Genomic DNA, 23,201 nt, shown 5'->3' on the forward strand with positions numbered 1-23,201 from the left:
AAAAAAGAAACATACCTAAACCGTAACGTCATATCTAAAATCTATGGGATATTTTAAAAACTAAACATACACTTATTTTTCTAACAAATAAGAACGATTTTAGATATTTCTTTCTTCCAGAATTTTACAAAAACACATAAAAAACGATTGACATCAACCTCTAGCCAAACAGAAATACAGCCAAAAACATTTTCAGGAAATAAATCATACGTGGCAGTCAAATTAAAAGTTTTCCCCAAAGTCAATTTCGTTACAAATACCATCTAATTTAGGAGAACAAAACTGATTTTAAACGACAAAGGTTTTCAGTGAGAATGTATTACTGAAAGCATTGTGATTTGGGGAACATTTGCGGACACTCAGTTTTTGTTAAACGCGTATGTTGGCTTTTCAGGTATCCGAAAGGCCGGTAATTTCTCCTCGTTTCACTACAGTTATTAAAAAAGGGGCCAAGAGTGATTCTTAAAGTCGTGTAACGCATGTCATCTTGCAAACAAATTGTCGGACTCAGTTTCTTTTTCCATAATTTGTTCCTGCGAAGGGCGGCAATTGATTTGTGGATTCAGGTGCGAAACGATTCCAGCCCCAATTGAGTCTCCCATTATGTTCACCATAACTCTCAGGCGTTCCCTAAAAGGCAAACCTCAATAAAAAAGGGGTTCTATATGGCCGGGGTCTTCAGCCCAACATAGGCCACCCTTACCCAATACACCCTTGCCGAAACGTTTGCAAATAAAAGAATGAATCTTTTATCAGTTATTTGGGCCACTCTTTTTCTATTGAAAATTATGAACAGATCCGTGTTTAGTGTTCCAAAGTCAAGTTATTTTCAAGAAATAATAATTTGAGTTCTTTACCCAAGTTAACTCCCATTGTAGTCATTGCAAAAAGGAGTCAGTTTCAAGCCAAGTCATCAGCATCAAATTTCAATATTTTAAATTCAAAGATGATAAACAAACTCCAAATAAATTTCATCTCTTGGCTTATTTCACACAGCAACCATCAAAACAAATAGCTAGCAAACTGTTTTTGTACAAACTTCTAAGTAAATACCTCAACTTTACAAAAACTATATTCAAATCAAACACGTGTCATTTTCCTAATTGACACGTTACTTGAACCGAGTCGTAACGTTTCAACCAAGACTCCAGTCCATCAATGCAATTCATTTAAAAACATGACCTAATCAGTAAGTCATCACAATACTTCTAACAGCAGTTTTGTAAACAAGTCATTTGGAAATGACTGAAGTCTCAGTTAAGTCATTTGTAAAATAACTTAAGTCCAAGTCAAGTCTTTTGAATAGATCACAAGTTAAGTCCCAGTCCAAGTCATCGGATGCCAAAGTCAAGTCCCAGACAAGTCATAATTAGAGCAAGTCAAGTCAAGCACTTGTCAGGAAAAAAAACGTTAAACAATTAAAACCGGCAAACACCTTATGAGCAATAACTCAAGTAAAAAATAACATAAACGAAACATATGGCAAGCAAATTGTTTTATGCGCCAAGATCAAGATAAATAGCCCAACTAAATAAATAATAATTGCTTAATTAAGACAATTTATTTTAACCCAAGTCATTTATCCAAATAATTCAAGTCAATTACCCAAAAAGTCAAGTCAATTACCCAAAAGACTTAAGTCAAGTCATTTTGTCTAAATAACTAAATTCAAGTCAGTAACTTGAAAACAGTGACATAAGCGCACTTAAGTAAAGTCATCGACTTACGTCATTACAAAACTGCTGGCAACCCATCTATTGTACTTACATGAGCCAGTCAACGCTGTAGAAGTAGGCTATGGCTTCGGTTGGTAACCCAGCAGCCTGTAGTACAATAACAGCGACGACCAATCCAGTTCCTGGTGCTGCTGCAGCCCCTATGCTTGCCATTGCCCCTGTGACACTAAGAAGCGCGGTTTGTTTATTTTGCGGAGCAACGCTACAGAAAACAATCTATCACTTAAAAGTAAAAACATTGTCAGTTTATAGCTTAATAGCGGAGGATTAAAATCCTTAGTCCTTAAATATAAACTAACATAACAGACACCTAATATATTTTAGGCCTAATATTAAAGATTTAAAATACCACGCAAAAAGACTATGTTCAATTCATAAAACATAATCTTACTTACATTGCGCAAAATGCAAGCACTTTCAAATAGCTAGCTAACAAATAACAACTGTCAAAAATCTTGGGTTAGCATTCGAGAGCTCGAAATGTGCAAAGCGCGAGCCTATGACCAGAAACGATTTTTAACTTTAGTAAAAGACATTTTACCTTACGACAAGAACTTGGACAAATCCTATCTGGCGTCCGACCATTTGAGCCACCGACATAGCAACAACTGATTGCATCATAGCAGTTCCGTCCATGTTGATCACAGCTCCAAGCGGGAGAACCAAGCGAGTGATGCGTTTGTCGATGTGGAGGTTCTCTTCGAGACAGTAAGTGGTCGTTGGCAACGTAGCGGCACTTTGTAGGAAAAGAAAAAGAGCTTTATCAACGCTGGCCAGTTTGGGAATGACTTAGGTCAGTGGTTCTCAACCGCGGTGCCGCGGCGCCCCTGTGTGCCATTTCAAATGATCAAGGGTGCCGATAGGTATTTAGGAATTTTTAAGAATCTAAATTTTGCTCAATTGCTATGCGTCTTGATACAACTATTGGTGTACGTTTAGCGACCATTATATCAAATGACATTTTCCTACATGTAAGTTGATTGTGTTGTTCGAGTTCTATTCATAGTGACATTTCAGTGAAATACTGAAATAAAATTCCAGTTGGGGTGCCGAAATCGATTTATTATGTTGGGGATGCCGTAAGCCATACAAGGCTGAGAATCACTGACTTAGGTCAACTAAATGATTTCCCACAATAAGAGTAACACTTATAAGGATTCTGTCTGTGAGCGGTAACTTATAATAATCGACTGCAGGTATAAAAGTTTGAAACCGCATGCCAGCCGATGGAAGCTGTACCGGTAAGTCACTGTTTTGTAAATTTGCTGAAGTCATTTAGGGAAAATGACTTGACTTGACTTAAGTCGGGAAAATGACTTGGGTAAAGTGTTTCCATCAAGCTTTTTTTTTAAATTGGCTAATTTATATTTATTTTTGCACATGAAACATTTTGTTTTCTATGTGTTGCGTTTTTTTTATTTTTTATTTGAGTTGTTGCTCATAATCGATCTTAAAAACGATTCTATTTAGAAAAAGTAAATACCGATGAAAGCCGAATAACGCTTAAACAAATGTTGGCCTAACACTCAATGTATCGGGAATCAGTAGCGCAATAAAATAGAGCACATCATAGATCTCTAGGTTCGACTGTTTTTTATTGGCATCGTTTGTTTGGTATGGTTTAGTAAATGAGCTTATTATTTCAGATTCTCCGAAATTTAATCGTATGTCCGGTAATATAGCTGATACCCGATCCCAAGTTGTTGTATCGGTACTCGTTAGATAATAGGCTGGTATCACCCGATAGTAAACGAATATAGAGATATCAGAAATCCAAGGCAATTTTTCATTTCAACTAAACAAATAAATTTAGTAAGAAAAAGTATAGGTCAGTGGTCGGAAAACTGTGGTCCCCGCCCTATTGCGAACTATTTATCGTTTTTTAGTGGATATTTTTTAATATTTCAGTTTGATATTGTATTTGTGTACCACGTGATAGCCGTACATTCATTGCACTGTATTTCAAAAGCTGGTGTGGCAAATACTGTTTCTTTTAGCTCACTGTTGTATCACAAGCCCAACAGATCAAGCTCCCTAAACTAAATACAAAATCGTTGCTGTTTTCTTGGTGATTGAACCTATAGTGGGTTTTTCCAATTCCTGTCAGAAACCAAAATAAGAACAACATCAACGACGGAATAAAAGACAGTTAGGAATAACCAGTTAAATGGAATATTGTATAGATCACGGTTACACGTGTGCGACTTGTGCGTCCATAAAACGGTTCATTTATAAAACAGCCTTTTACTATTTTGGAGTATAAAGACTTGGATTTTAGTTAAACCTGTAGAAGGTTTAGAGAACAAAAAATAGCGGAGCATACTATCAAAACAGACTATTACGTTCATTAGTCCGGGTGTAACTTTTTAACACTTGACCAAACTAATTTCCTTTCCTCTTGTTAAATTTTACTACTTATCCTGTCAGAGCGAATAGGACGCAAACCGCAGAACAGAAGAAGAAAAATAACCGAAAGAAGTACAGAAAAGAAGATATCTTGTTAATTTATTTTTGCTGTTTTTTTGTGTGTAATGCGTATATGGTTTGAATTTTATTATAGTCTAAATGCCCCTAAGTCATTAGACCACTGCTGTAGGTAAACAACTTGAGGTGACCAAACTTTCTTAACACTAAAACTCGCTTTGGCATAAAAACCTGGAAAATTTGCCTGTAAACGTTTTAATTTAATAAATTTTGCTTATTTCATTTGGTGTCAGATTGGATCGCGTTACTTTTTTTCTAGAATATCGGTTATCGGTGTCGAAAAAACAATGCAGGTCTTGTTCGTCCAAAGTAACATTTATGGGATGCACAGTCTGTGGTGTAAGCGCTCAATCAAAAGGTGGTTTCACATTACACCCTACCTAAATGAAATAACGCCCTCGTCGCCGAGAACTGGTCAAAAAGGCATACTCTGTGATATCAGTTAACTTAACCCTTTACCTTGAAGTTGTCCCAAAAACAGTCAACAGGGCTTGGACGATTCCCGCGTAGATTCGAAACGGATTACGTCGCGTAAACAACCAGTAGATAGAAGGAAGAACAATGAGGCCGTGAAACGTCAGTCCTGCTGCGAGGGTCACCTGTAAAGGCACAACTCTTGAAACCGATAAAGGAAAGGGTTGTAAAGTTTTAAGAAAATAGCATGCGGCTTTCTGTGTACTTTGAGTACCAATTGGAAAACTTTTGTTTGGTTTGGTTTACCTGCAAATACACAACTCTTAAAGCAGGGGTTATTAAACTGGAGTCCATGGACGCATTGAGGGTCCGTGAAATAGTTTATAGGGTCCATGAAGGTCAATTGCAATATAGTGTATAGGTTTAAAAAATAATAATTTTAAAAAGAAAACAGTATAATTAAAAATAAAACGGTTTTGCACTGAATGTCTTTAGACTCCATTTCAATTTCACATTTTGTGGACCAACATCCGCAGATTTATAAAGTCCATTTTAAAGCAAAAATGGAATTTAGGGGGCCGCGGTAAAAGTTTAAAACCCCATGTCTTAAACCGATAAAGCAGGCCAGATAATATTGCTGTTTGATCTCATTGAGGTAAGGGTTGTTACAACCAGGGCTGCGGAGTCGGACTCGGACTCGGGACTCGACGGAGTCGGTTTGTTTTGCCGGAGTCGGACTCGGACTCGGGACACGGGACTCGACTAAGACCGCGTAAAACTACTGAGTCCGGCGTGCGCATGCGCTGTTTAAAATTTTAAAACTGTTAAGGCGGCAAAATGTAAGTTGTAAAAGTGTAATAGCAAAAGGTGAAATACTTTTTAACCATGTAATGCGAGTGGATCAATTATGACACCAATATGAGTGGATTGCAGAAAATCCACCTTAATTTAGTTGCTTAAATCGGTAAAATACAGACTGTAGAGTCAGAGCTGGACTCGGGACTCGAAATCTTAATTTGGCCGAAGGCGGACTCGGGACTCGGGTTGTTTTTAACCGACTCCGCAGCCCTGGTTACAACAGTTATAATGAATACTATGCAGCATTCTATTTACATGGGATACCAAAATTTTGGTTTAAGAAAGTGCAAAACAGTGTTCTAGAAACAATAGGTGGGTTACTGATGAACAGTTTCATGCTATAGTTAAATATGCGTAGACCTATTTTGGGTCAATCTTTATTAAATACTGTTAATGTAAATAATATAAATATAAATATATAACAATTATTCGATGTATTTTCTGGTTGGCATCATTTTTCGTTAACCCCATTCTTAATCGTTTCCCGTCATGATAATACGTTTTATGATGAGTCTAATTTTTACGTATTGTTTATGGCACTTTGTTCTCGGAAGAAGACAACAGTTTTCCACGACAGGGTCAATTTATCTTTTATGTCAACAAATTCCAGTAAGCGAAGTGACGAAAATGCAAGTCGAACAACTGAATTTAAGTTGATTGTAGGTTGTAGTAAGACGTAGTATGAATGTCAAACCCATACAGAAGTATAGGTAGCATTTTGAACGTTTCGAATAAAAGTGTAGGGTAACAACTCAAGGTAACTAAAGTTCTTAACAGTAAAGTAGGTTTTGGCATAATACATATTTAGACGAATTTATAAAAAACTATGACAATACAAAGTAGATAGAACTCAGCAGAAATAAAGGTTTCCCTTTTTTGAGACTTTGCCACAGTGTCCAGATGAGCGAAGTTTGGTACCGTATAGCCTACTATTCCAGAGATTTTTAATTTGATGAAGCTGGTGAATGTATGTAGATAGGAATACGGTATAAACTTACGCAATACCAGCCGAGAAACTGCATGACGTCACCGATATTTTCCGACTCCAAAATGCTCTTGATAATCAGGCAACAAATTCCAACAGGTGCATACCTGCGTAGTATTTGAATAGAAATCAACTTATTGTTAATTTAATTTCGACGAAATGACTTCACTCAATCTGCCACCAGACTCCTCAAATTAGATTTATTTTAGCTTTCTAATGTTAGATTAAAATTAATATAAGAGCATTTGACTTTTTCCCAATTTAGAATTATATAAGAATTAGATCAATTTAGTTTTCTCAAATTAGATTACAATTACCGAATTATAAAACAACTTTCAACTGGAATTTTAACTTGAATTAGGCCTACAATACAACTTTTATACGTTTTAGCGATGCTTTTTAGAATGTAAACGAATCACCAACAAGTCGTCCTAATCAAAGAGTATTAGTTTAACTTCTTTGGCTGAGAGAGTAAAAATGCTGTTGGGCAAAACAGGATTTTGGGTGAAATCCAAATTCGATTAGAACTAGAAGTAATCACACGTAATTTACAAATTATGTTAGAATTCGAATTAGTCGCATTTTTTGCTCTAAATCGTTGAATTAGAAAACTAGAGTTATCTAGTTGTCCAAGTCTGCCTACCACATGGCCTTCATCAGCATTCGCAGAAGAATATCGTTCAGCTCGTCGAAAAATCTTTTCACTATTTCTTTGTCGTGACTTGCCAGGGCCATGAATATGATGAACACCAGAAGGCCTGCATTTTTGTTACTCAAATGTAAATCTTTTGGCTAACAACAATAAATTTTAGTCTTCGGTTGTGTAACTATGTGAAAAATGTGAAAGAGACAACGCATGTTTTAGTGTTAAACACGACAGGCAACGATTAGTAACAGTCTTGCTAAGCAGATCACATCTATATTATGTTTTCTCTAAGCTATTCTAGCCTATCATTGTAGTCATCTCCGCTATGGTGAATTGCTATAGCCTTCTAACATTCTGGTTATAGGATAGCATTTTTTGAGTTGACCTAGAACTTGGATATGTCTTCAAAACAGAAGGCCTAACAAAAATGGTAAAAGCATCACCGGAAAAAACGGTACAAGGCAACAAATGGTTCATCATAAAAGTTACTAACCGAAGCTTATGGACGGCATATTGCTTTATTCCATAAGGTATAGTTGTGCTCACAGGAAACTTACCGGCCGAGCGGTTTCGCAAACCTGGTTATTTGGCGGCATTTTACCGAGTGCGGTGCGAACGGCAGTTTAGGAAACAAACATTACGCCATGGTTTACGAACCAAGCAGATTCCTTCCCCTCTCGTTTATTTCGACTTAAAACGTACGATTTAAAAAAGCCTAAACAGCTTGATGGTATTTAATCAACAATTCACCTTCCGCAATAAAATTTAGCTTAGAAAATGTGTGTGTGTGTGTGTGTGTGTTTGTGTGTGTGTGTGTGTGTGTATGTCTGCGAAGTATACAGCTATTTATTTCTGCACATTTTTATCGTCCCTTTTGGCTATAAGATAAGCTGACTAACTGATTGTCCACCCCCGGCTTAGAGAGTCAAATTTTATTGCTACATTGCGTAATTTACGTATTACATTTGAACCTTTTTTGCGTAGGGTTACGTATCATATTTAAAATTTATTGCGTCGGGTTACGTATCATATTTGAACACTGAACATTACGCCATGGTCTACGAACTAAGCAGATTTGTTCCCCTCTGGTTTATAATGTTTTTCGACTTAAAACTTGTAACTTTTTGTAGTCAAGTCATTAGATTTTAGAAGCTTAAACAGCTTGATGGTATTTAATGAACAAATTACCTTCCACAATAAAATTTATGTACCGTCACATTTGGCAATAAGATACGCTGACTAACAGATTGGCCACTTCTGTCTTCGACATTCAAATTTCATTGTTACATTACGTACGTTTACGTGTCATATTTGAAATATAAACATTACGCCATATGTCTACAAACCAAGCAGATTAGTTCCCCTCTGGTGTTCCAGAGTTTTGGTCGACGCAGCGGTCGCGTTCGTGGAATCGTTCAGTTGCGACTTGGAGGTGACCTTCGTGTAATCCTGCACACACCGCAACTCTCAGTAACTGCACGACTGAACGTGAACGTGACTACTCAAGCAAGAACAAAGTTTTGTACTTACCAACTCAAACCAGGCCGACACCACGTTCGACGGCACCAGATTCCTGAAATACCGGTTATCATGTTACTTTGTGGCATATCGAAGTTATAGCAAACGATGCTGGTGTGGTTTTCTTCGTATTGGGGTTAATAACACCGGTCAACAAAACTTTACTTTTTTTAAACGAGAATGGGAGTATTTAATTTAGATGTATTTTTGTCCTGGTTTCGAATAAATCTTTAGTTTTTCTCTATCACATCTTTAGGATATCGTCAAATTTTAAACTTAAAAAAAAAAACGCTTTGAAATCAATGCACATGATGCATAACTCGGGTCATCGCCATATTTTACTTGCAAACTGTTTTGTTTCAGTGCCTGACACTACAGTTCAAATCCTACAGGTTATAAACACACTTTTATAAACAAAATTAATGCCTCATTCTTGCCTTATCGCCAAACCACAAGTAGCCTAAACATTTACAGTAAGTCTTATTTTCAAAAACACTAACGCGCCTAAACTTACAAAAATGGAAGCAAGAAATCTCAAATGTTTTGGAACACGATACACGTTATTTTTTTAATTACAATAAAAAACTAAAGCCATTATATTCGTGTTATCCTTTTATTTGTAATTTTACACTGATGATGGCATTAAGTTATTGCCGAAACGTTTGCAAACAGCGAAATGTTGATGTTTTCGAACATAATGGCTTTGGTATTTTTACTGAAATCTCAAATGGAAATGGAATAAAAACCTCACCGTATCATATCAAGCGAAACGTCGAGCGTGGAGAGCGGTGCTGGGACTTTGTCAAGACTTTGATGCTCCTTGAAATAGTCGCCAATGATTTTGCCCGAGCCCGGTCGCACCATGAGAGTCACCAAGCTGCCGGTGGTGGTGGCAACCAGGGTGGTCGAGAGGTAAAAAACGCAAATTTGCAACGCCATTCTGCGGTTATTTTGTGAGCAGAATCTCGTCACACCTTAAAACAAACAGCAAAACACCCTAGCAAAGCTAGCAAATCAAGTCAGACACGATTAACAGATCTTAAAACATATATATATATATATATTGCCAACACAGGGATCGTCAGTATATCTATGATCAGGAATTAAGGTCGACATTTATCTTGTAAGGGTCAAGGTGATTTCTATTATAACATATTCAGTGCAACACCTTGAAAATGTATTTTATTTTAAACAATTTCGGCAACCTATACAACGGTAATTTTTGTTTTGTTTCCAATCTTTAAAAGTACTTCACGATAAACGTTGCTTGTGACGTCACATTGTGACGTAACTTTGTGGCGTCACCACTGAACATTTGTCCAATTGCTACAGTGCTGTTTACTCATAGGCAGGACAGGATTACCCATTAGGCTACTAAGGCTATAGCTTTACGCCCTGGAAAAAATACGCCCAACTTTTTTAAGGTTAAATTTTTGTATAAAGGCTGATAGTGATAATACTAATACAGTACAAAATTTGGTGAAAACGAATGACTGAGAAGAGCCAATATGTATGTACTTTTTATTAGTTTTAGTAGCTTGGTTTGCAAAATTATGCCCTTCTCTAGTAAACAGCTTTAGGCCTACAGTGACCCTTAATCCGGCCCGGCTCATAGGGCTTTCGTTGAGACCACATTAAGCCTCATACGCTGCATAGAAAGACATTAACGGCATACCTTTTCACAGTTCACTGGTGACATTCGCGAGAGCTTATCGAAAGTGATAGTTTTGCAAAACTTTTCCTACAAGGACATTTTTACTACTAAATCAACTGCTTTGTTTTTTAAATTTTCACGAAATTCTTCTATATAAAACGTGGCTAATAGTATGAATGTTCTTTACGCAAATGAAAGTGAATTATATACTGATGAGATTCTGTAGGAAACGGTGCATTCTCATAAGCGCATTTAATGGTTGTAACCTGTCTTAAATGCATTATAAAACCATATGAAGAATTTCGCAAAAAACATTGGGATACAATTTTGCCTTAATTCCTTCTTTTACTTATGGAAATCATTACACACTTTGTTTGAAAGTTAACCAATCAATATGCAACACCAATACGAGTAGTAACAGTATAGCGGTTTTATTGGGTCCCAACAAATACATTAGTAATATAATACTGATGTTAACGGTTTCAGAATTATGGTCTGTAAGTAACAGCGGATACATGACCATTATAACGCGACTTATCGCAAACTGTTTACTTTAAGCGCGCGGCTGTAGTAATTTCCGCCCTTTTAGTGTAAACTATCCCTACTTCCGTGGCTGACAAGATACAATGCATGACATCCGTGTTTACGACGGTTATTCGCCTGCAGCAGCCATATTTGGCCGCGCACAAGACTGGCGAAAAGACTAACGGAAGTGGCAGTTCGACGGCTGGTATCTAATCCAAAAGTCAGTTTTGAAATGAAACGAATCAATTCTAAACGGTGCAACCTACTTGTAAATATGCTTGTGATAAAAAATGGTAAGGTTGTCGAAAAATAATTTCAATTTTAAGAGGTGGCTGCCTAAACCGTTCAGAGAGCCCTGGTTAAGAAAACAATGAAACGAAAATTCATACTTTATATAGAACCAATGCCACTGACTTGTAAATATGCTTGTGATGAGAAATGGCACTGCGAGCAGTTTCAGCATTCTGAGCAGCAATTCACCAGGGAAAGCCACAAGCGTTCGAACTGCCGGTGACGGAGAGCTAAGTCGGAGCAAGATTCCAAACAGAATTCCGGAGAACACCCCTTAAAGCAAAACGCGCAAATGCATAAACAAAATCAAAGACGAACGTTTGCATGTCTATTTATGCCATTTCCCAAATACATTTCATAACACATATAAACAAAACAAGTCTTGCTAGTATGACGGTAGGTTATGGAGTATTGGCTTGAGTAGTGCCACTCTATTTTCATACCACACCTACTATTGGCCCTGGGAAACAGTACTAGCGCTATGCTACACAAGAATATAGTTTCGACTAAATAAACCGAGGAAAACTTGCAAAACTTTGAATTAAACTAACAAGACTTGTTATGTTCATATGTGTCAGCACACAATCCGGTCGGCTTTGAAATTAAAACGCGAAGTTTAAGCTGATAAAATCGATTGCTAGCTGTCGACTTTTAAGCCGGGTCAATCTATATCTTTTTTATCGCGGACCCCTAGTTTTTTTTTTTTGCTTAGCGTTGACCAGGGTAGGCAAGAAATCTTTAGAGACGACGTCATAGATTGACGTCACAATACAAAAATACTTCACAAGTCTGCTATTTTCCGTCCAAAAAGGTAAAAGTGATATCGGGTAGAAATACATTTAGTGCAAAACGTTTTATTTTTAATTAAACTCTTTTCTTTAAAAACATTTTTTTCTAAAATATACACCAATATTTTAATCAGGCCCTCATGAATCCCCTAAACCTAGTTCACGTACCCTCCACGTGGTAGACCGAAACGGTCCCCCAAATTTATCCAGCGGTTTCCCAAAATTTGGACTTTTGGTATTTAAATGAAACACTTGCGGTCTCTTAAAACTACTTAGCGGTCACCCAAACCAAACCTTAAAAAAAAACCTGCCTCTGTGTATAACCATTACTGTGTATTTGCCATTTGGTGTCTGCGTACTAAGGGTTTAAGTACATCTCATTGTAAGTTGGGAATATACTTGATCGAAAACTCTTTAAACAAAACAACAGAATTTACCTTCTGGTAATAAATAACTTTTTAGATTTATGGACTGTTGCGAAGAACAATTAAATTTTCACAGAAACATGGCTAAAGTCAAAAAGAAATTAGATATAAAAATCTTCTAATTTGTGTGGGCGGTCTGTGATCGCAACACTTTATATTACAATTCCAGTGTCACACTAGTCGAGCATATATTTCATTATTTCTCATTGTTGTTGAGTATGTGAGCGCATACCGGCCTAATGTATCATGAACGGCACCGCACAAGCGCCATTCCGGGAATTGTTGTGCAATTGTGGTGTAGTAGTATTTTAAAACTATTATTCTGTATGCCAACGCAATCATTTTATGTTAAATATTGTCTTAAAACGACGTCAAATTCGTAAACAATGTACCAGTTGTACAGCAGCACAGATAGCTGTCTATAAATCCATGACGGGTAGGGATAGTAAGTCCAAATATTGTTTACTGCTTTTAGAGCAGAGGTTCTTAAACTTTTTTTTACCGCGGTCCCCTAAATTCTCTTTTTGCCTCCGCATGGACCACGGTAGGCAAAACAATCAAAATGCGTGAAATGGAGTCTAAATACATTCAGTGCAAAACCGTTTTACTTTTTTTTTTAAATTGATAACTTTTGAAATATACACTTGTATTTAATTAGACCTTTATGGACCCCCTGACAAGGGGACCCCAGTTTAAGAACCCCTGTTTTAGAGTAAAGCAATAATGTATAAGGAGACTTAAATAGCAAAAGTTTTTTACCAGGTGCCATTGCAGGCCACACCTTCTTCAACTCACCGGCTAAAGTTAGGAAAACCAGTAGACTTTCTTTGCGTAACTTTTTCCCGCAACATGTGAAGTTACGACTAGTCGATCGCGTGGAATCGGTTGATGTCTCTTCGCTCTGTTGTGAAACGAACTTCTCCTCTTGCTTGTCAGATAGAGGAATGCTTTCGGCTGAATTCTCCATTGCAATTACATTACTTGCCATCGTAAAATCTACTTACAGCTACGGAATTCGGAAAATAGGTTAGAATGGGCTTGCACGTAACATGTGATATTCTGATTTTTGCCTTGGGCCATATTAATAGAACCTTAACGCTTTACAACATCTTTCAATTTAACACCTTCACTTTTAGTAAAACGGGAACCGCAAACTAAGTTTGCATTTGTCCAGGCAGATACCGACATCAAAATTTAACCTGTACGCCATTCAACTCGTTGCCGACATTCGTTAATTTACATTTTACCTTTAGTTTATTCACAAGACTAAACCTAGCAGCACATTAATATTGCACTACGAATCCAGCAGGGCAGCATGCTGTGGTAGTACTCTATCTGGAAAAGCAAAAGCTGCTAAGCAAAGCAGCTTTGAAAGTTTGCAGTTCACCCGCATAGTAGGCTACTACAGTCCAGCAGTCGGCATGGCGTGAGAGCAAAAAAATAGCAATTTCCGTAAACGTTTTACAGTTGAGGAAACGCGTAAAAAAGTCGCCGCGTACACTGTACAGTTTTTCTCGCGCCAACAGCCGAGTAAAAATGCTTCGGCGGTTTTCTACGCTTCTCTGCATTAGCCAAGCATTTGTCTCCAAGCTGTTTCCTGCATCCGAGCTTCGTCAGTTTGGTTCTATAGCTAAAGAGACAACGGCCATGAACCACAAAACGACGGGAATAAGCCATGCAAAATATTTATTACCAACACTTATTTCACTACGGGTTTCGCTTGATTAATGACCAGACGTTGGTGCATTTCCTCGACACATCTGCTCTTCCCTTTGTGCAAAAGGCAAGTATTGAGTCATTTTTTTGTCGCTTTTGGCAGCTTAGGTTTACTCAATATTTAGTGAATTACCTTGTTAGCTATAACGCCTGGGTAAGGTGTCATACTCCAATGTTTAACACAATTTACCAACTTTCACCGTATAGCCACTTTTGTAATCGCAGTGTGGCATTTATGATTTTTTCGGTGGTTTTGTCTGCTAAATATGATAATTAAATTAAACTTCATGACACTCGCTGACTACACATTACAAGTTATCTGTTCAAATTCTTTAAAAATGATTTTTTAACTGAATGAATATGTCGCCTACATACACCCTACTATAGGTAAACATTCTTGTTCGTAGTCCAGTTGGTTTCTGACTGAATGGATATGTCTATGTTCGCTGTATGGTCTCGAATTACAAGAAAGGGAAGGAAAGAATAATCGAAGATCACACTCAGTCAGTCGATTACACTTAGTCTAGTATCTACATAAATGGGGTGTAGCCGCCAGTGCATTAAATTTAATGTGCGGCTAAATGATACTAGTTGTATCAGTAGGTCTATTACTGGTGTGGCGTAATGCTAAGTAAAACTGTCCCTGCTATAAACAACAACACTACATATTACAGGTATATGAGGCGAAAGCTGTCACAAAAATAGGTGCCGCGTACCATAGGTTGTTAAATTCTCCTAAGGGTAACGTTTTGTGCGTTTTTTCGTACTTGCTTTACCGTATTTAAATAATGACGCCCCTTGAAACTCCTAATAATAAGTATCGTAGCATCGGATTTTTTTAACAAGCGTTTTACATGGTGGAACAGTTTTCAATGACGTGTCAAATTCGAAAATAAAATGATGAGGAGGCCAAATTGATTTTATAAAAAAACAAATTAAGAGACAATCCTACAAAGTATATAAACTGCACAAATCATCAAGAGCAGAAAAACAATCGAACTCATTATGTGTGCTTAAGAAAAGTGTATAAATGACCACAATGGGGGCCAGCATTAAATATCCAATACAAATTTTGTCACATTTTGTTGTTAGCTTCGAATTTTAAATTTAAGTATTTCCGTCAAGTTATTTTAGTAATGCAGTTTTGAAATTTGCTATATGGTCATGGTATCTTACTTAACACCTCTGTAACTTGGAAGTTTAGCAGGATAAACGCGCTGCATGTTTATTGCAATTCGCTCGAACTTGACATTTCTGTATACATCTTTAAGGTCAATATTGGACATCCCTCAAAACGAGTAATTTGCAAATACTTATCGTTTACTCCTTACTCAAATCGTAATGTCTAACTTTGTGCTTTTTAATCGCTTTCAAAGCGTCACGACTCATCCATGTTTTTCAACCATTTGTTTGCGCATACATGTAAGCTAAACTAAAGTAGCCGTAACGGCCAGGATTCGGCGATCCAATTTTTTACTGAACTTTTAGCTACAAAACGCAAAACGATTCGAATGAAACACAACTTTAAGTTAACTGTTTATTGCGAAAATCGGTTGGTGAACGTACGTAAAATCTAACGCCTAAAAAAATTACACAGGAACATCAGCGCGCTATAGAGCACGCAATACGATTAATTGCAAGCTGCTGAAGAAAACGCGGAAGTGGTGGAGTCTAGGCGGCCTTAAACTTGCGCCTGTTGCCGTACTTGCGCTGTCTCATCTTCCACATATGACGCATAAGGCCGGCTACCGCTGCGAAAAAAGTAAAGTCGCGTCAGTCACACAAAGTAAGGCAGGGAACTGTCAAAATAAGACCGGAAAAGCAACAATACATAAAGCAGAAAAATCTATAATACCGTACAATTAAGACCAACCACATAATAAAGCCAAATACGCAGTAATATTTAGTACAGAATAAGATTTAAATCGTATGAATGAGACAATAAGACATACATCTGTCGGAATACGTCGTAAATTCATCGAAATAAGGCCTCAATGGCCAAAAATAACGCCTAAACTATAGAAAGAAAATGGTAACACACAATAAGACCTACAAAGCAACAATACCTAAAGCAGAAAAATCTAGAACGCTATAATATTAAGACCAACGACATAACAAAGCCAAATACACAGTAATATTCACGACAGATTAAGAACTTAATCGTCTAAATGAGACAAACATCTTTAGGTTTAAATGGCGCCGTTTGGGCGCCGCTGTTTTGGCACCGGACATTTCGGCCCTGTTTGGTGTTGTTGGTAGGTAATGGGCAGAACATGTTTACTAACACACTTAAACAATTTTGCTTTATTGTAGAATAGTGATGACGCCAATTGGTATCAGACAGGGCTATTCCTTTTGGCTAAAGTAATCGCGGATTGGTATTGCAAAAAATATCAAGTGTCGGACATAGGGATGTTCAAAGTAGAATCCCAAGGTATTCTAAAATAATAGGTTTCGAATCTAGAATAACGAATCCAGAATTGCGAATCCTAGTATATTTTTATTAAATTATCTAACCTTGGTTTTGTTTGGGGGAAGGGATTCATCTTAATCTACCCCACAGGGCCTACAATCACAGCAATAAATCGCCCAAACAATTTGATAACATGTGTAGATTATAAGAAAAATCTCCCATATGTTTAACATTCTTAACAACTGTCATTTGAAGCAGTTCTGTAAACTGTATTATGTCAACTGTCCAGGTTATTGCCAAAACTTATATTATTGCCAATAGTGAGTACAATGAAACACTGCACACAGAAGTCTTAAGCAATTCGGTCCTGTTTTTTCAAGCATTGTTGGGTTTTAGTGCTTCTTTTTTGACTAACATGATCTGTTATGCAGTCAAATAATGTACTGCAAAGAATACAAAGTTACTATTGACATAACGAATTCTTGACAATTACGCTGTGCATAACTGCATAACCTCGCTGAATATTGGCCTAAAGTTGACCTTAAGTAACCCTATGGCACATCTTGTAGACGGCCAGCACGTTTTACAACGTAATATTACTTTGCAACTAAACGCATTTAGGGCAATTGCGAACTCCACACCAGACATTACAAGTTAGTCGCTCGCCCAATAATGCTTGATTGACACTTAATTATTAGACGAACGTTATCGCGAGACGCGGTAATTGGTCGCCCGAAAAAACGCTGACACTGCACTACGACGCAACGTTTAAAGCAAGCACTATAAATTGGTCACCGCAGCGACAGGCCAACTTACCACACGCGTTTGTAATTAGGCGCAACAATCGGCGGTAAAACATTAAATTATATCGGTTCCAATTACCCGAAATAAACGACAGAATTGGATTCTAATCCCATCTGGATTCGAATCCAAGGATTCGATATTCTACTTTGAACATCCCTAGTCGGACATCATTATCTTACTAGAATTTTAAAATACTACCACTGGTCCGAAACGCGTTTCTAATTCTTACCGAGGAACAAGCATACGACGTAGAATCGCAGAAACAATGAAAAACTCGTCGAGAAGTTGAGCGGGTTTGGAAGTTGCAGAGTGTACCTGGACTCGGCTTCGAAGAGTCTTGCCGCGGAGATAACGATCGAGTCTGGAAAACATGAGAGTTTTTAGGGGAAAATAAGAATAAAAATTGATATGATACACCCATTTTAACTTTTAAGTAGCTAAAGTTGTCAAAAACTGTGCTGTTTTGGTTTCTCGTTTGCTTACACACTAGGCGAGCGTGCAATTCGAGAACAGGGCAGTCCTGGTTTGGTTTGGTAAAGGTTGGCGAGTAAGCATCACGCCTTAAAATACATTGTACAAGGCAACAATATCTAAAGCAGAATAATCTATAATATCATAGTATTAAGACCAACGACATAATAAAGCTAAATACATAGTAATTGCCACGGCAGAATAAATCTAAATCGTCTGCATAAGACATAAACATGTCGGAATACGTCCTAAATTCATCGGAATAAGATCTAAATGGCCACAATAACGCCTTTGAATATCACAGTTGTTCATTATTATATCCAACTATGAAAGATACACGCACATATGTGTTCAACAACTGTGATCTAGCTATTTAGAAATATTGTTTGCAATTGTGAGGTCGAACGCCGCATACAAGATAATCCGACTGCTGTATTACATGAGGAATAAAAAAAACTACAAGAAAAAAGTCACATTAACAGAAAGCTTGCGCTACACGGCAGCAAAATAATGCACAGTAAACGTTTGCTTACATTCGCTGTATCCACCAAACGGGTAGAGTAGAACCCAAATGTGGTATCGCAACCAGGTGAGCGCCTTCACATCTTTCTTGTACATTTGTAAAATGTAATAAGGGTACCTGAAATAAATAGTTGATGAGAAATGGCGTTTTTAAAGTGCTAGAAACAAATACTAATTGTAAAGCGTTGAACAAGTTTCTGTTGGCGTAAGACTCTTCATCAATAACATTTTTAGACAAACTTATTGCGATTTAAATGAATTATTTAAATGTAATTCTAGTTAAGATTCTTGTTGAATTTTTACTATTTTGCGAACTGGTTGGTATCTTAAAAAATGGTTTGTGAGAAATTTCATTTTTAAAGTGCTAAAAATATTTCAAATTAGGCCCATTTACTCCAGAATCCTTCGGATTTGAATCTATGGCCTTTTGAATTAGTCGAATGGATTTTATGGCAAAGTAATAGGTTTTGATGAACAGCCATAAAGTGTATGTTGCATTTTTAATATACGCGCACGTTTAAACCGCAATGAAACTATTCTAACCGCAGGTATTGGTTGGTGATTGCGACCCCATAACAGGCCTTTTGGAGGGTCACGACCCATAATTTGGAGATCACTGTTCTAGTGTCAAGGTAGCTATATAAATAGGAATGTTGGTCGGTGCACGAATACCAGTTGATAAGCTGTGCTTTAAACTATATGGTAATAGAAGGATTTACGTAACAAGTTTAAATTGGAATGCACTACAGGCGAGCGACATATTTGCTACAAGTAACTCACGAAAGCGGGCATTACCTGATAACTTCGACTGCGCTCCAAATGACGAACAAATCCCAGACTGCGCATCGCGGAACATTTTCGGGTCCTGCCAACCACAGGCAAAAGTATGCAAAGGTCCGACCAGACACCTGCACAACAAAACTGGGTCGTGTAATAAATGATTAACGTGCCATGTGTTCAGCATCGATTTTGCACCCGATCCACGATTCACGTGCTGTTATACGCCGTGTACCCTCTACAGTTTTTCTCGCGAAAAAAAAAACCAACAGCCGAGTAAAAATGCTTCGGCGGTTTCTATGGCGCTTCTCCGCATTAGCCAAGCATTTGTTTCCAAGCTGTTTCCTGCATCCGAGCTTCGTCAGTTTGGTTCTATAGCTAAAGAGACAACGGCGACGAACCACAAAACGACGGGAATAAGCCAGGCAAAATATTTATTACCAACACTTATTTCACTACGGGTTTCGCTTGATTAATGACCAGACGCTTGAATTTCCTCGACACACCTGCTCTTCCCTTTGTGCAAAAGGCAAGCATCGATTTTGCACCCGATCCACGATTCACTTTGTAAAGCCTTTGCCTAATCGTTTGACAAAATTCTAAATTTTTACCTACCTTTTTTTTAATTTATAATTTTTTTTTTTTTAATTTATAAACGAACTTGTAGTTTGACACACTTGCGGTTTTCTATTAAGTATAATTATTATTTTTTAATTTAATATTTTCTATTTTATTTCAAACTCTTAGATGAAACAATTTCAGTTAAAACTTAATAAGAATATCAAAGGCCATACAGAAGTAGGTTATTATTTTAAACGTTTCGAATAACTTTTTATTTATTTGAAACGTACAACATGCTACCTACTTCTGGATGGGCTTTGATATTCCTCTTAAGTCTTACTAAAACCTGCAACAACTATGCTTCAAAAATTCCAGTTAAATTTTAGGATTTCTTGCAATTATCATTAATTTCTAAATTCAAATTTCATACCGCTACAAACCTGTGTAAAAGCAAGGTACCATGGATTCTTCACGAAACCCATGATTGGGTGCAACGCTTCAAGGTAGGACAAGAGTACAGCAAAAAGCACCATTGATCCAATCGTGTCATAGGTTTTTGAATAAAAATCTTAAGGAATACATAAATTGTTCTCCCGGCGAAATTTTATTAAAGTACCAACGTTTGGGCAACAAATTTGGGCAATCTTCTTGGGGCAATATAATTGCAACTATAATTGCGTTTTTACCTTTTTTTTTATTGCTTGTCTAGTTTTAGTATATATATTTTCTTTCGCCAACAGTATAGTCATATAAAAACTCAATTATAAATTTTAACTACATTGATACTTTGTAACCAAACAAAGTGTATGCTAAACTTTTTTCAGACAAAAGCAGTAATAAGTTTTTAAACAAAATGACTTTAAAAATGACAATTTAATCCATAAAGTATAGCTTATTTTAATAAATACCTGGGCCATGCCGTAGTCTGCCAAATAGGCATACCGCCAGAATAATGGAAAATATGATAAACTGTGCTCCATTATAGAGAGTGAGGTAAAACTTCTGAACCATGTCCACAACATTTTCTTCATAGCTTCTCTTTGCATCTTTTAGAGCCTCCTTTGCTTTTTTCTGAATTTTAAACAATTAAATATATTTCTGTTGTTGGGATTATTTGAGAGTAATTATTTAATTAAAATGATTTATAAAATAAGTATGAAGCACAAACACATGTATTACATATTACTGAGGTGGTGGACACAAGTTTACAGGAATTTATAACAGCATACATCATAATAATAAAGTAAGTTTCTATTTTATCAGTAAGTTATAAAACATTATTTTTCTTGCAAAGCAGAAACGCATTAGATTAATAAAAAAAAAAATTTGGTGATTGTAACGATAAGGGTCAAAATACAAATCTATTTCAGGATTTCATAGTAAGAATATCAATGCCCAAACAGAAATACACTTGTTTCCTTCGTTTCTGCCATCTGCCTCAACAGTATTTATATACTTAGAGTCAGTTCCTTCTCACTAAGTTAAAAATGATTAAAAAACTATTCGAAATGTTCAAAATGCTACCTACTTCATATAAAAACATTTATTTAAACAGGAAACATTTTGTTTATTTAAAAGCAAACCATTCATAATTGACCAAACTGTTCTTCGAAAATGTTTGTTTTCAGTCAAACTCGAAAGATTGGCCTTAAGCTGTGTAGTAGTAGTGCGCATTACTGCATTATTACTGCATCTAAGTGAGCTAAATTATGCTTCTTCACACCAAGCTATATATATATAATTTATATATAATTATGTGACTGCTAGTCTGTAATTGTTTTATATTGTGAATAAACAAGGGCAATTGGCTAAAAATTTAGTGTTTTTAATTTGAGGGGCTTACATGCCATTTGTTATTAGGTCGCGTGCCCATTTGGCATGCATGCGGCATGTTGGACACCCCTGCTCTAACATTATCTCCAAAATTTTAGGATTTGATAATAACCTGCAATTTTTCTTCTTCCTCATCAGATTCAGTTGTCCAGTGATCAAAGTCGAGTTTTAGAAAGTGAGGTTTCTTTGTGTCCTTTGGAACAAGTTTTGGCCACCATGACCCCTGACCTTGTTTGGTCAGCTGTAGGTCAACGCTGTTTGGGGTCACTTTATAAACACAGCCCTGCGAAACAGGGAGTTATTTTAAACTGAAGAAGCTATTGTGAAAAAATAGGTCTTGTGGATTTGTAAAAAACAAAAAGTTTCGTAAAAAAAACAGTATGTAAAATAATAGTAAAAAAAAAGATTTTGTAAACAAGAATAGAAAGTTCAGTTGTAAAACATTTTTTATGGTAAATTGCCCAAGCATAACTAAAAATTTGGTAAACATATGGATACCTCTTTGTCAACTTTATCAAAGAGCTGTAGCGTGAACTTGTAAATGTTCCAACCTTTTGCGCCATTTCCCTTTGCTGCAAAAAGACCAAATACTAAGAATAACTCCATTTGCTTTTGTAATGCAAATTGAATTACGAAAAATACACATTTCTTAGTACAGAAAATAAAATACAATGTCTCCAACAGTCAATCCTGATGACCATTAAAGATGAAATTTTGTTGAAGATTGCGAAGTTTACCTTGAAATGTGATTGAGCTTTCTGTGATGTCAATTTTAGGATCCTGCATTAAGAATATAATATGAAATCTTAAAAGCAGATAAAAATCTTAAAGAAATAGGAAATCTCTGATTGCAAGTTTGAATTGCATGACACTTAACGCTGAGCTCTCAAGCGTACAGCACCAAGCTTTGACACATGTAGCGAGTGCAATGCAGTGTAAATCAACTTTTTTTTTTTTTTTTGCAATTCAGTCTTTTTTAGAAAATATTGTTCGAAAAATATTTGTTTCAGTACCACTTTACTAAAAACGTGAACTGTTTGTAGTCAAAACAGTTTTTCTGGCGATTTTTAAAGTTGCTAGTTTAAGTGTGCAAACAAAATAACAAATGGTTTTTTAAAAACAATATCGAATGTGCATCTTTAACAGAATACAGACCAATCTAATTGCACAACATATGGATGGAGGATTACTTGGGTTAAGACAACTCAGTAATAATCTGAAAAATACATTTTAGTTAATTACCTTCACTTCTGCAATCATTACTTTTAAACTTATTGTCTCTTTTCTTTGGGCCCACAAAACGTTAGGAGACAATACGACTATTTCTTCAAAATCGCTTCCCGACTCCATTTTCGTCGATTAAACAATTATAACCTGTTTAAAGACCACGGTAAACCGCAAAACAATTGCACACTGTTAATCGTTGTTTATTGTGAGAATTTTTCGACGTTTTGTAAAATCGTGTCGCATTGCAGCGTGTCGCCGACGAAATTGTGTCGCGTGGAAGGGCTGAGAAAAAATGAGCCTTTTTCTGTAAAGGAGCTATAGGTCAAACTTTTCCAAAATACAGAAAGTCTGAAGTCGAAACTGTAGAGTTGTGTATATTTCAACAGGGGGACATAACCACCGCGAAATCCACTAAATGGAAATTAAATAAAACTGCCATTGAATTTCAAAGTGCATACTGTCAGGGTCGCTTATAGATTAATTGTAGAATCGAAAAAATTCGGCATAGCTCGCTTTTAATAAAATATCACACAGAGCAATCAAACACGTCTCG

General features: G+C 36.6%; 2 protein-coding genes across 2 annotated transcripts; both read right to left on the minus strand.

Annotated features, from left to right (window-relative positions):
* Window positions 1–482: 482 nt before the first annotated feature.
* LOC146166607 (excitatory amino acid transporter 2-like) lies at window positions 483–13,312 on the minus strand. The gene is made up of 11 exons (XM_083391885.1): window positions 13,120–13,312; window positions 11,235–11,384; window positions 9,393–9,615; window positions 8,654–8,696; window positions 8,470–8,572; window positions 7,121–7,235; window positions 6,491–6,584; window positions 4,680–4,819; window positions 2,278–2,472; window positions 1,768–1,902; window positions 483–630 (listed from the first exon to the last, which is right to left on the minus strand). Exons 1-11 carry the CDS (start codon window positions 13,310–13,312, stop codon window positions 483–485), a joined length of 1,539 nt encoding a protein of 512 aa, XP_083248011.1.
* Window positions 13,313–15,569: 2,257 nt separating this feature from the next.
* LOC146166608 (very-long-chain (3R)-3-hydroxyacyl-CoA dehydratase 3-like) lies at window positions 15,570–22,883 on the minus strand. Its single transcript, XM_083389210.1, has 10 exons — window positions 22,664–22,883; window positions 22,159–22,201; window positions 21,920–21,993; window positions 21,534–21,704; window positions 20,497–20,659; window positions 20,029–20,156; window positions 19,046–19,158; window positions 18,262–18,368; window positions 17,487–17,618; window positions 15,570–15,791 (listed from the first exon to the last, which is right to left on the minus strand). The coding sequence occupies exons 1-10, from the start codon at window positions 22,769–22,771 to the stop codon at window positions 15,712–15,714; spliced, it is 1,119 nt and encodes a 372-aa protein (XP_083245336.1). The 5' UTR covers window positions 22,772–22,883; the 3' UTR covers window positions 15,570–15,711.
* Window positions 22,884–23,201: the final 318 nt, after the last annotated feature.

This window comes from Ascidiella aspersa, chromosome 1, assembly GCF_963924565.1.
Source record: "Ascidiella aspersa chromosome 1, kaAscAspe10.2, whole genome shotgun sequence".
Classification (NCBI taxonomy): Eukaryota; Metazoa; Chordata; class Ascidiacea; order Phlebobranchia; family Ascidiidae; genus Ascidiella; species Ascidiella aspersa.

What these genes read in the sequence shown, in the direction of transcription:
- LOC146166607 (XM_083391885.1), bottom strand. Translation starts at nt 13,312, where the DNA reads ATGGCAAGTAATGTAATTGCAATGGAGAATTCAGCCGAAAGCATTCCT. An exon ending in TGTCGGCCTGGTTTGAGTTG is followed by an intron (nt 8,573 to 8,653) that starts GTAAGTACAAAA and finishes CGGTGTGTGCAG; the next exon opens with GATTACACGAAGGTCACCTC. An exon ending in GAGGGGAACTAATCTGCTTG is followed by an intron (nt 7,236 to 8,469) that starts GTTTGTAGACAT and finishes ACAAAAATGCAG; the next exon opens with GCCTTCTGGTGTTCATCATA.
- LOC146166608 (XM_083389210.1), bottom strand. Translation starts at nt 22,771, where the DNA reads ATGGAGTCGGGAAGCGATTTTGAAGAAATAGTCGTATTGTCTCCTAAC. An exon ending in AGGAAGAAGAAAAATTGCAG is followed by an intron (nt 20,660 to 21,533) that starts GTTATTATCAAA and finishes TTTAAAATTCAG; the next exon opens with AAAAAAGCAAAGGAGGCTCT. An exon ending in GGTACCTTGCTTTTACACAG is followed by an intron (nt 19,159 to 20,028) that starts GTTTGTAGCGGT and finishes TTTGTTGTGCAG; the next exon opens with GTGTCTGGTCGGACCTTTGC.